We start from the raw sequence: 12840 nt of genomic DNA, 5'->3' as shown, positions 1-12840 counted from the left end.
GTGCCAGGACCATGGCTGGACACCCACCTCCTCCAGGTAGAGACAGGGACAGCTCCTGCATGGGGACACCAGCTGAGCCCCTCGAGGCACCGATGCGGGACCGCGGCTGCCTTCCCCACCGCCATCTGAGCCATGCAGTGAGCTCCTCCGTGCTTTCCATGGGTCTTTCCCCAGGGAGCATCCCTGATGGAAAAGCTCTCATTTTTAAGACACTGGAGACAATCTATGTTCATCCTCTCTCTGCTTAACCAGAGCTTTGCCATTGTGCTTCCACTGAATGTAATAATTGAAGGACCCATCCTGTACATAATTCAGAGGAGCTATAACTCCTGGTTATTAACACTCCCTGCCCTTTATTCATCTGCAGAACACAGCTCTGCAATCAATAATGATAAAGCACCTTCTGCCGGCTCAGGGCTGTGGGTCTCCTCCTGCTCCACCGCCTCCGCCTCGTCCTCCTCCAGCATCCCTTCCGACTCATCGGAGCCGGACTCCTCCTTTGCCTCAGCCTCCTCGCTGCCGTCACTGTCAACATTGTAGCCTTCATCCAAGGCCAGCTTGAGCGGATGGGATTTTCTCTTTGATACCAGATGTTCAGTCTCCGCATCCTGAAGTTTCCTCTTCTTTGCTAGAGGGCAGCTTTGTAAACTGCAGATGGGATCAAGGAGCAGAGAGGAGACATTGCTGAGTGAGAAAGGCATGGCTACGGCATCCAAACCCGTTAGGCAAAGGTGAGTCGGACAAATATACAAATACTAAAAAAACCAAATAAATCATCCAGCAGCCCAGCATTCTAGCTGTTTTAACCCTTTGTGGCCAGAAGATCTGCTCTCAGACCTTAACTTTCTGCAACTATGTCAACTTTTCTCAGAAGTCAGCGCAAGGATGTTGGGCTCACTCCAGCACCCTGGCCCACAGGCAGCTGCTGCCAGGGAGCAGCAGGACCAGCAGCTCCCAGCACCACTGTTGGTGATGGCCACCAGTGCCACCATGAAACAAGGCAAGAGACGCAGTACCATCCCCTGGGGCACGTCTACCAACTTTTCCAGTCTCACTATTATAGGGTAACGAAAACCATCACTTAAGGCTGCCATGGCCTCCAAGGCAGCCAGAGTGCTCTCATTTCTTCTCCTTACCCACAGAGGCACAGAGCAGACCAAAATTTCTGCCGGTCATCAACCCCAGGCACCTACGCACTTGGTCTGGGATCTGCGGGAAGGCTACCGTCAGCCTGGTGAAGCAGATCCTTTAGGATCCCTCAAGGACCGATGGAGAGACAGAAATTGGCTCTTTGGTAGCTAGGTTTGGTTGGGTTGCTGCTCTGAACCAGCCTCTCTCCAGTGAACGTCTGTCTTTTGGGTTTCTTGCTTGCATTTTTCCGTTCCCACAACCTCCAACCCAGCCTCACCTTCTGTGCCTTGCATACTTTCCACGGATGTGTCCTGAGCCATTACAGCCTGGAGTTGGACAGCTTGAAAGGGAAACAAGCAACCATCAAGAACAGCAATAGGATTTGGCGAATTTATTTTTAATTAGAAATGTATAAACTATGGTCAGTTAAACAGGTCCTGTGCCAAAGGAACAAAAACACCGCAAAAGGGAAGATAATTTCCCTCAAATGGTTCAGCTTGTCCCTTTGAATTCCAAGTGAGGAGGGCAGGAGAGCAGCCTTGCAGTTTGCTAAAAATTAATGAAATGACTCACCCCATTTAATTAGATGAACGGTTCATTATAGTTTTATGAGTATGTTTAATTAAAGATTTGCATGTGTAAGAGCAAGCTTTTAAAAAGCAGGCAACTACTGCACTCTGCCTCCCCACTGCCACTCTTCAGTTTTCCTCTGGTGCAGGAGGAAAACACGGGCTTTGCGCTTATTTGATGGCTTCTCAGGGAACTGGGGTTCCTTGCAGTAAGAAAGGGATGGCTTTTTTGGAAAGAGCAGGCTGGGAGTGGATCAAGGAGGTATTAGCCAGAGCACATTGGGTGGAGATCACCAGGACAAAAATCCTCAAAAGCACCTCAGAGCCTCTTTGGGGGGAACAGGTGGGATTTAGGTGACCAGATCTCCCAAATCCCTGCATTTGTTCCGGGTGCTCCACAGAAGAGGATGAGTTAAATACTTCCAGGGAGCTCTGGGCAGTGCTCAAAGTCCTTTGCCACAGACTGCAGCGATGCAGCCTGCTTGCTGCATCCCTCAGCGCGGGGCCACACACCTCCCCTGCCAGGGTAATTAGTCCCAGCTCCAGGAGCTATAAGGGCTCCAGATAAAAAGCATTAGAGCAAACATTTTCTGGCAAAACCAGATTATGGCATTGATTATAGGATGCCCAAGTGACTTGCCTGACATCTGAGGAATTCTGGAGTCGTGTAGGATTAATAACCTCATTTAGCACCGTATCACCCTCGGCCCGGGAAGTTGGAAGCGCTAATGAAATCTCTTTATGACAGTGCAAAGGGAGAAGGCATCGCCAGCCCAGAGGGGATCTGGCCAGCCTGTTATTCCTGGAGTAAAAGACGCAGGACAACATTACATAGTACCAAGTGCCAAGTCAGGCTTTAGGGACTCAGAATTTCTGCTCTCAGCAGAGAGCTCAGCCCTTGCAGAAAGCTGAGGTTAAGGAGGATCTGAGTGCACTAATGGATGCAGCAGCTCTGGGTGCCGGCAGGTTATTAATGGCTCAGCTCCCCAGAACACCGTGCACAAGTCAGATCGCTGTGTTCAGAGAATATAATTCAACCCAAAACCGGGACAGGAAAGGGCTGCTGAACTGTCAGGAGAGTAGGAATCCTTCCTCCAGGGAGACCTGCTTGCTTTAGCTTAGCAAAGCTAAAGCTAACAGGGCAAATGATGGCAGCATGTCCCCTAAAGGGACACAGCGTTCTAGATGAGGCGTGGGCATAAGCTGCACCTCCTGGCCCCTCCAAGATGAAGTCCCCTTCCTGCTGTCCCCTTTGCTTATGGCCCAGTTTCAATCAGAGTTGCTGAGCATCCTCCAGCATCATCGCTTGGGGGATGGCTCCCAGCTTTTTCAGCACACATGCACAGCCTGAGCCTCACCACGCCTGGGGTCTTGCCTGCCAGCAAAGCATCCCTTCCCGAGCAAAATGCTTAAGGTCATGTATAAAAAGATCTCGTCCTGCTAACATGCATAATTGGAAGAGGGAGCTCCCCGCTTCACTACTGCCTCTGCTGATGATCTGAAAGTCTATTTAATTTTAATTGCCCTCAGTCATGACCGAGGCAGCTCTGTCCTGAGCAGCCCCAGACACACTTTAAGTGACTGCACGCTGAAAGACAGAGCGGTGTTTATGTTACCAGTGATGTGCCTGAAAAAGGCCTTATTCAGTGGAAAACAAGAGCAGCTCTGATGAAGATGTTACAGGCTTTCATAAGCTTCCCTGCATCAATTAAAGCTGATTCCCCCCCACTCACCCACCCCATTTTTGATGTGGCAAAAGGAAGCCTGCAGTAAAGAGTAAGCAGGAGAGAGCCAAGTGATTCGGCATCGAGGTTTTCCAAAGCAGGTGGCGATTTGGGATGTCTCCGGCTTCAGCATATTAATTCAATCCCCTTAAAAAGTGCCAGTGCAGAGGTGATGCTCAGCATGCGCTACGCCAGGCTTTACCCATGCCCACCCTCCTTTCGGGAGGTTTCACGGATTTTGGCAGGAGTCCTAAAAGGGCTTCCAGGTCTGTTAAAGCTGCTCTCCTTCCCAGCAAGAGCCACCACACCGCACTGCTCTCCCCCTCCCCACAGCCTTCATATGCTTGACAAAAGGGCCTCTTATTGTTATGCAGACGATGCCCTGCTTCCAATTAGTCGATTAATCGTCCAGTTATTCAGGCAATTAGGTGACAGCTGCAGAGATGGCTTTGTGGAGCACTCTGCCCTGCCCCTTATATATGTCACCTGCTCCAATTACCACCTCCACTCAAGTGTTCAGCAATAAAAGTTGGAGAAGTGGCATGCCTGCCACTCACTCCTCCCATCTCTCCAGAGTAATAGGAGAGCAGAGGAGCAGAAATACTCTGAAATTGGGTTGGTTAAGGTCCAATTACTCTTTGACACATGCAGCTTTCTAAGGGAGGCTGCTAGGAGAGGCAGCCCCTGCTATTAGCGCCTGTCCAGGTTAAAGACTCCTACCTTTCACGTAAGCCCTTCTGCAAGGTTTAATGGGAGCTTAGAGATGGGGGAGGCTGTTATTTATAATGAGAAGCTCTGTAGGGCTGCAGAGACTTGCTCCTGCTCTTTTGGCTGCTGCTGTTGGCATGCCAGTGCCGCTAAATGAATGATAACAGGACCTGGGTGACTCAACAGGGGGATGCAGGGCCAAAGGAGGGGCATCTGGCGTGAGGTGATGTGAAACAACATTGTTTAGGGTTAATAAGAGGATGTAAAATACATAGAAAAGAAACTCTGGTTAGGGGGATGTTGTCCCTAATGAACCTGCAATGCAAAACGTGGGTGTTAGGTTTTGCTGGGATTTAGATCGGGGGTGGGACAGAGGATGGCTGGAGGGTTTCCAGTCTAATGTGACCCCTCTAGAGTTTCTATTTTCACCCCTTTAACTCCCGTGGTTCTTCTGGTGCATGTTGTCCACACATCAGTGTGCCCAGAGGACTTGGACACAAGGTTCCCACCAGTATAAGTCTCCTAGCAAGACCTCCACCCCATCAGTCCCATGGGTTTGCTCCCCTCACCCGGGCTCCCCAGCCTATAAGGAGCTGCAGGGCTGTGCCCACAGCAGCCTTGGTGCGGGGCCTCCCCTCCTTCCCACCACCGAGGGTGAGCAGGGTCCTTACCTCACCTCCTGGCCGATGAGCTCCGTGGGCACTGGTGGAGGGGCAGGATGCAGCAATGGAAACAAACACAAGGTCAAAAACACACCAGGGATCTGCGCACCCCCCTTCTCTGGGGGATCGTCTCCTGCCTGCAGCTGGGTTGCTGCTGCCTCCTCAGGCATCCCATTTGGGGAAGGCAAGGAAAATCTATCCTGCCATTATTTACTGCATGCCAGCCTCTAGTAAATCATAATCCTGCCTTGTAAATCCTCATGGCTGTGCTTAATTTCAAGCGCGTGAGCGTGTTTGCAGCATCAGGGACCACCTCTCTCTCTAAAGACGCGATGACTTTAAAGTCAGTGGAGCCATACTGATACAGTGCATTGAACTCAAACATTTTTAAGTAAAGACCAAGTTTTCTCATGCCTTCTTCTCTGTTTGCCTTTAAAACATGCACCTCAGTTACTTTTTGCACTGTTACTGTTTTGCTGCAATGGCCACATTTACCTCTACAACAACAGGCACAGCCACATTTTTCTCCTCCCCTTGTCACACTGGACTGATGTGGGAGCCCCTGCCTATGCTCAGACACATGGTAGGCTGTGTGCTATTTGGCTTCTAAGGTAAACAATGCTTTGTAGGGGTGTTAGGGATTATTCCCCATTTATGAATAAGAGGACTTCTCATTGCTTACAGTTATAACACACAACATAGCATCGCTGCTGAAACCTTACATCCATCCAGGAATCCAAATAATCAGGAGGGGGGAAAATCCACAACCCAAGTCTAAATTTGCCCAGGCTAAAAACCATAACACGTTTGCTCAATTTGTTTGAGCTAATTGGGTTTCCTGGGATCCAGTTCCCGGTGGGATGACTCACAAGCTTCAACAAACTGGAGGCAGCAGCAAGTCCCAGGGCATATGCAATAAATTACTTTTTCACATCAGGAAATCCAGATTCAAGTGTGGGGAAGGCAGGGTGCGAGAAAATAAATAGAATCAGGGCACTCTCATTAGCAACCTGAGCAAGCACCTTTATGTAAGCACAACAAAGCAATGAAACCCAAAAATCCAAGCTCGATTCAGCATAATTGGCAGCATCTGGGGTTTTGTTTTAAAAAGCTGCAGATGCTGAGAAGGGCAAGGAGGGTCAAGACAAAGGAAGGTGGCTTGGCACAGCTGTGTGGGTGAAGCTGCAGGTCCTGCAGCCATTGCACTTTTTCAGCCAGCCCTGTTCATTCCTTGCTTCCAGCCACCTTTGCAATTCATCACATCCATAGCCACAAAAAAAAATTCATGGTCACAAAAAGGAACCAAAACAGAGAGGCTGGTCTGTAACCATCACACGTGGCTATGGGACCATCTGAGGTGACACCCTCTGCTCTGCATCAGAGCACCTCGCCTTCTCCCCAACAGAAAGCATGCAACGAAAGACCTGCACATGTTTTTAAATTCAGAAAATAAATAGCAATCAAGCTTTTTAACAAGTCGTTTGTCCTCACATCCCTGCCAGGGGACGGCCCCATTTGCTTCTCCAGCATGCACTACTTCTGCCAGGCACTCTCAGATGTGCAACTTCAAAGCCGCTGGCAGAGTGCGCATGATGAAAGCCCCAGGAGCTGATCTGAAGCTCCAGTGATTGCAATCCCCCTAAAGCAAAGCATGTAAAGGGGTGATTTTTTTTTTATTTCTCTCTCTCTCTTGCTCTTTTTTTTTTTTTTTTTTTTTTTTTCTCCTAGGTGTAAGGGATGAGGGTTAAATATTCTAAGGACCTATAAAGGTTGCGGCTGGGAGTTTTGCAGGTTTGTAGATAGATTGCAGTAGGGTTGGAGAGGAGAATATTGAGCATAACTTAAAGAGTTAAGCCTGGACCTGAAAAATCAAAGCCTATTTGGAACAAGCAAAGCGCGAGGAGTTCAAGTTTGTGCATCCCTGTGCTGCGGAATAACCAGCTGCTCACCTCTGATAGACTTCGATCGCGTGCGTGCTCTCTTATCATCATTTTCTAAACTCATCTGGAATGTAAAGAAAAGATAATTGTTGAAAGATAACAAGAAAATTATTCTTAAAGGACAATCTCATATGTGGTCATCGCTCTGTGTAAATACCTGAGCAGCAGGGAAAGCTTTCCCATAATTTTGAGACAGAGGTTTCTTGCACTGATTTGATTGTTCAACCCACAGTGCCCTGTAGGAACCCTATAATTAATATCCACATCCTGGGACACAACAAGGACTCTCCGCTGGTTGGGAACTACAGAGGGACAAACAGCCAGATGTGATGGCCCATGATGGAAAACACCCGTGTCTGAGCACTTAAGGGCAAAACTGATTTCTCTGGATTGCACCACAGAAGCGCTGTAAGCACCGAGATGAGTTGCTGGCACATATTCAGAAATCTGTGGATACACAGCCCAGCTGATCTTGTGCTCGGGAAGGGCAACTTTTTGTGTAGTGCCCTAAAGGGCACCCTCTTCTTTCTGCTTAAATTTGACACAGAGAGGGTTGCATCTAAATAACCCCTGCAACATGGACATCAAAGAGGAGGTCTGCAGGGAATATGGGCATGAATAAGCAACACTGGGGACTTCAAAGTGCTTGATATTAATTAAACATCACAACAAGCCACAAGGTAGCGGAAGGCTGAAGTGCAGCCACCTTTGGGGTGCAGCGCAGGCTACACACCCATGCCCCAGCATCGGGGGGCTTTGAAATCAGGCTGTGCCTGGAGGTGGGAGCTACAAGAGCAGGGGAACCTCTGTGGCAGAGCAAAAAGGCATAGCCAGAATAACAGAAATGGGACTTCATTAAAGTTGCCAATGAAGTTGCTGAAGTGGTCAAAGAGCTGGTTTTACATCTTGCCCTTGACACAGATGCTCTCTCTGCAGGCAGGTGCATTTGGGGTACGCAGGATCAGGGTGTGGGCAGGGGGTGGATTGTAGCCTGGTAGGTTAGGGTCAAGACAATTTGAGATTTATTGTAGTGCTACCATCTGGGACATTTCCTCCTGGGATAAAGAGGCGCAGAGAGAAAGGCAGGGGAAGGACCATTTCCAAGTGGGATTTGACATAAAACCAGATTCTCTTTGGAGCATCCTCTACTGGTTGGAAAGGATCTGACCAGCTCCTGTGCATCCCCACATGAGGCTCCACAGCTAACCCTCCAGCACCCCTGAGAGAGGGGGGACGCAAGCAGCTGCTCCCCCAAGCTGAGGAGCAGGAAGGGACATGCATGCAGAGCATGTGCGGTAGCTGGGATGATGCTCGCCTGATACATCCACTGCATCCCCACACGCACCTTGAAACTATTTCTTGATGGATGCTGCTCACAGTCCCCAGCAGAAGGGGCTGGGGAGGTCCTCACCCATCAGCCTCAAAGGATGCACTGCTTGGTGTGAGTCTCTTTTGTTCCCCCTGAGGCTTGGGGGGAGCAAGGAGGGAGGCTGTCAGGCAGGCAGGGAGAGGGGATGCAAGTCCCCACTCCAAAGGGCAGGGATGGAATTTCCCCCAGTGCCCCTCTCCCTTCCACTGCCACCCTCCAGAAATGCGGCGTTAACACACAGTGATTTATGTGTTTTTGTTAGATAGGGAGATTGGCGAGGAGGGGAGGGGGGGAAGGGGGGGAAAAATCAAAACCTGGAGCAATTTATGCATCCTGTCAGCATTCAGCTCATGGCACCGCAGTGTTGTGCTCCACGTTTATTACAATCTTCCCAATAACACAGCAGACAATTACTATAATTTGTATTTTTAAAGCCCCGTTTCCCTGTGGACCAATGGCTCACGTTTAAAGTGTGGAGAGGAGCAGGTGTCAAAGGGACTTCATTACATTTATGAGCCTTTCAACGTTGGCGTGCGCTGAGCAAGCTAGCTAATGCCGCTGCCGCGCGCCGACAATACAACTAATACATTTGATTGCTGGGAGTCTGCCTCCAACCAAAACGAACTTCAGAGAGGGCTTTTTTTTTTTTTCTTTTTTTCTTTTTCTTTTTTTTTTTTTTTTTTTTTTTTTTTTTTTTTGACAGTTTTCCCAGGGAATTGGCACATGTTGGGCTGGTGCCTTGGCAATATGGGTTTCCTGCAGATAAATTAGTCAAAGTGGGAAGCGTAATGGGCACCGCCTGCAACGTGCCAGCTCTGGCCAAAAAAGAGGAAGGGCTGGGACCCTGCAGGGACAGTGGGGGAAAAGCAGAGCAAAACTTCAATTTTCTTAAACCTTCAAGGACAGGCAGGTGGGAAGGGCTCAAGCTGCTTGTCTATAAATGGGGGAGGCCCCATTTCAAGTTACATTTGTCTTCAGAAAATTAGGTAACACACCCAAGCTCCTCACTACACCACAGCACTTCATAAAGCAACTCCTCCCATTGCCTTTGCCACCTCTTTCAAGCCAGGATCAAATGCCCTGGGAAGACCGGAGCATACTTGGGCACTGCATAGGGAAAGGGGACCGGAGCCACCTGAGGCAGGGACGGACCCAACCTTGCTGAAGACCAAAGGATGAAAAAGCCAGATAAGCTGCCTTGCCTGTAATCTCTACAAAGCAGCATTTTTTTTTAAATAAAAACCAAACACAAACCAAAAAAACTCAAAAAATCTCACTAGATCACTAAATTATTGGGATTTTCCCCCATAGGGAAGACTCCATTACTTGGTTAAAGAACTTGACACAGCCCCGCCACTGCATAATTATAACGTTTCGCTCACAGCATCAGATGGATGGGGTGAGTTCTGTACTCCCAGACTTTTTTTTTTTTTTTCCTACCATCAAGCTGCTTTTCTCAGCTTAAATCAACAGCAGCACCAGCCTCAAAAATCTTCATTTCCCACCAAAGTGCAGAAACACCAGGAAAAAGATCCATTTCTGAACTCAGCCCCTGCTCCTCCCAGGCAACTTAAATTAACTGACATGGCCATTACTGCGCTTCTGGAGCCTCTGTGGTTATCGGGCTCGGATGCATGAAGGTTACATGAAACCACTGTTCTTTATTGTTTGCCTCCTCAGCGAGAAGCCCTCTAGACAGATCGTTTTAACGCGAAATTTCAGGTCACATAGTGCATGTTTGCAGTCTTGGAAACTGATGGGGTATTTTCATTTGTTCTCTCCCTTGCTCGCATAATAGCCAGGCTGAGAAGCTATCTGGATTTCACTCTTATTATTTTAACTCTGAAAGGAAAACAAAGCAATCTGAAAGGAAACCTGCAAATAAATTATTGCTAGCAGATGCCAGCCTCAGAGCATGTTAGTCCAGCTAGAAAAGACAGAGGTTTATTCTGCTCATCCTCGCCTTATCGCTGGATTATTTCTCACATTAAACCGAAACGAGCACCTGGCAGGTTTCCTAACCCGACACCACTAGGCCATGCAGTAGAAAGGACCCCGTGCTGAGGTCAGGATTCAGCTCAGTGCTCTGCCACTGAGCCAGGACAACCTTGAGAGCGTCACTTCATCTCTGGGTGCTCCTTCCCCCCACTTCTCCGAACACGCCATGGCGCAGGGGCTATTTCTTACCACGCATTTGTCCCGCACCAAGTAGCTTCCTGACACGACCGTAACACAAGCTATACTGACCATGTCCCAGTGCTGCAAATCTAAATCAATGGGGTTCAGACAGATAAACTGGAAAGACTGTTTAACCTGAGTAAAAAGTGAATCTTAACAGCCTCCTCCTACAGTGATGGTCTTGCTCTGCTGCCAAGACTACAGGGATACAGCATGGGAACACCAGCACGGACCTGATGTTTAATTTTATGGAGTACCTGAGGGGTTGATATCTTCTTCTTTCTTATCTTAATACAGACTTCTTCTCCGATGGAAGAGTGAGGTGCTAAGTTAAAACCGCTGGAGCCTCCCATGCACTGACACCTAGGTGTGCCTAGGCTTCAATAGCTCTATGCAAATATGCCATTAAGGGCCATGATGAAATTCCCCACCGTCAGCAGTAATACTTTCTGTGTATTCAAAAGCACCACAGAGCTCAGAGAAAATAAACATCTTAAAAAAGCCTTCAGGTGGACAAAGGGAGGTGAGGATTCAGCGGGAATATTTATTTCACTCTGAAAACAGCAGAGCTTCCATCAGTGCTTATTCGCAGATATAGCAAAATGCCATTTGCAAGAAGCTGCGTCTGAGCTTTAGAGAGACAGACTGACAGACAGAGCCTCTATTTTTAGTTAAAACCCCCGAAATCTAAATTTGCCTAGCAGCAGGTAAAGCAAGAGGAGGAAAATGCCAGAAGAGATTACATTTTTAGAACAGAATTGTTGAAAAGTGGTTTTCTGCTTGGTCCTTCCCTCCTTCCAGGTCCAAAGAGCCCCTTCTTTAGCTCCTCATGGGAGAAGGCAGCACAGACCACCCTAACGAGGGAGGACCCCACCACACCTCACTCCACCCTGGCAGAGGCCAAGGACGGTCCAGCTCCCACAACCCCATTTCAGGGCTGGGTTCAAAGCCAGGGTGAGGGAAAGGAGAAGGATGCTGGGTGGGAAACCTCCTCCATCACCAACCTTGTCCCAGCAAACACCTTCGAGCCCTCACCAGGGAAGATTAATTTGCTGGTTAATTTGCACTGCTGCCCACTGCTCCTTTCCTACCCAAGGATCACCTTATCAGTGTGAGCCACTGAAGGGAGCAAACCCTGCGGTCCAGCTGGATGTATACTATGGGGCAAATCACATCCAGGCACCAGAACTGCCCCTCAGCACCCACCAAGAGGTGAGGATGGGCTTGAATGGCCTGTCCTGATTTCTCCTTCCTCTGTTGTATTTTTTTTTCTTTTCTTTTTTTTTGTTTTTTTCTGAGGGTTTTTTCCCCACCGCTGAGGAATCTCCCTCCTTGGCTGATGCAGGCAGAACATGGGTGGAAAGACCTGGATCTGGGTCTCCAAATCTCTCCCACTTGCTCTCTGCAAAGCACCATGGCATCATCAGTCACTGCAGAAAATGAAGAGGACTTTGTCCCACTGGACCTTCTCCAGCTGTTAATTTTGTAAAAAATAAGGGAACAATGAAGGAAGAAATACCCTTGATCTGCCTCTACTTTTAGAAAAGGCTCAATAGTAGCTCCCAGCTGCTATTTTATAACCACACTCTGAGGTTAGGGGTTTTTTTTTGCTTCTTCCCTTTAGGGTCTTCCTTGCTGCTTGATTTAAATCCTCCTGACATTCCACCTATTGTGAGTCCCATCCTCAGCTGAACAAACTACCGCCTGCCTTTTGCTTTCTGACTGCTTCCAGGAAAGGACACCCTGCGCAGTGTTCTGGGGCTTGGAGTCGGGGGGAGGATTTTGCCTTGACATCTTTAGATGCAAACCCACAGCTTGTACCCCCCTCAAACTACACATTACCGAGGTGTCACAAACATCCTCCCGAAGCTGTACTGTCAGTTTGCGTTTGCAGAAAAGGTCCAACTCCCACCCCAAAAAAAAAAGCTTAATGCTGCGAATGATACGCTTACCAAGCGCTAATGCTCTGTAGCGATAGCAGAGGCATCCTCTGCACAAGTGAAGCGGACCAGAAAAGATGCTCCCGAGCATCACGTTTGACACAGCCGCAGCTGTACCGTGTGCCTCTGCAGCGCTGACATTCAAGCATTAGGCTGGGGTGATTTCATATGCAGTAGTTTAAGTTGACATATACTTTCCTCTTGACTGTTTGAAAGTGCTACAACACGCAATCCAAACGCCATTTCACGCGCAGAGAGACCTAAGTGGCTTCGTTCGTGCAAACAGCTCTTACGCCAGAAAAGGAGGGGTTGGGGAAGGGGGGGCGGAAATAATATATCACAGTTCTTCAACCTCATTGCTTTCAAGCTCAGTAATAAGCTGCCTTTTTCATAAGATTATCCTCGAGTGGCACAATGAGAGGCGATGGCTGAGGCGAGCTACATGCCTGTCTCCGAAGAGGGCTGCAGCAGCCCATGTTCTTGGCAGGGGGTGGGCAGCTCTGGTGGTCCTATCAACATCAGCCCTGCCTGTCCTACCAGTGGCCAGCCTTCTGCAACAGCCTGCCCGCTGCTTAGCGGTACCCCCAGCTAGCTCACTGTGGCACAGGAAAATAGGGAA

General features: G+C 48.7%; 1 protein-coding gene across 6 annotated transcripts in view; it reads right to left on the bottom strand.

The window, feature by feature from the left end:
• The window catches only part of MYT1 (myelin transcription factor 1), a 62367-nt gene that overhangs the window by 27490 nt on the left and 22037 nt on the right, over window positions 1-12840 (bottom strand). For all 6 annotated transcript variants that reach the window (XM_027790245.2, XM_055814578.1, XM_055814580.1 and 3 more), the window contains exons 3-6: window positions 6744-6798; window positions 4804-4834; window positions 1409-1471; window positions 401-648 (exon numbers count right to left, since the gene is read on the bottom strand). In XM_027790245.2, the coding sequence (XP_027646046.1) occupies window positions 401-648; window positions 1409-1471; window positions 4804-4834; window positions 6744-6798 (397 nt within the window). The remainder of the gene's footprint in view (window positions 1-400; window positions 649-1408; window positions 1472-4803; window positions 4835-6743; window positions 6799-12840) is intronic.

This window comes from Falco peregrinus, chromosome 9, assembly GCF_023634155.1.
Source record: "Falco peregrinus isolate bFalPer1 chromosome 9, bFalPer1.pri, whole genome shotgun sequence".
Classification (NCBI taxonomy): domain Eukaryota; kingdom Metazoa; phylum Chordata; class Aves; order Falconiformes; family Falconidae; genus Falco; species Falco peregrinus.
Note: the sequence above shows the minus strand (reverse complement) of the source record. Positions and strands in the feature narration are given on the sequence as shown.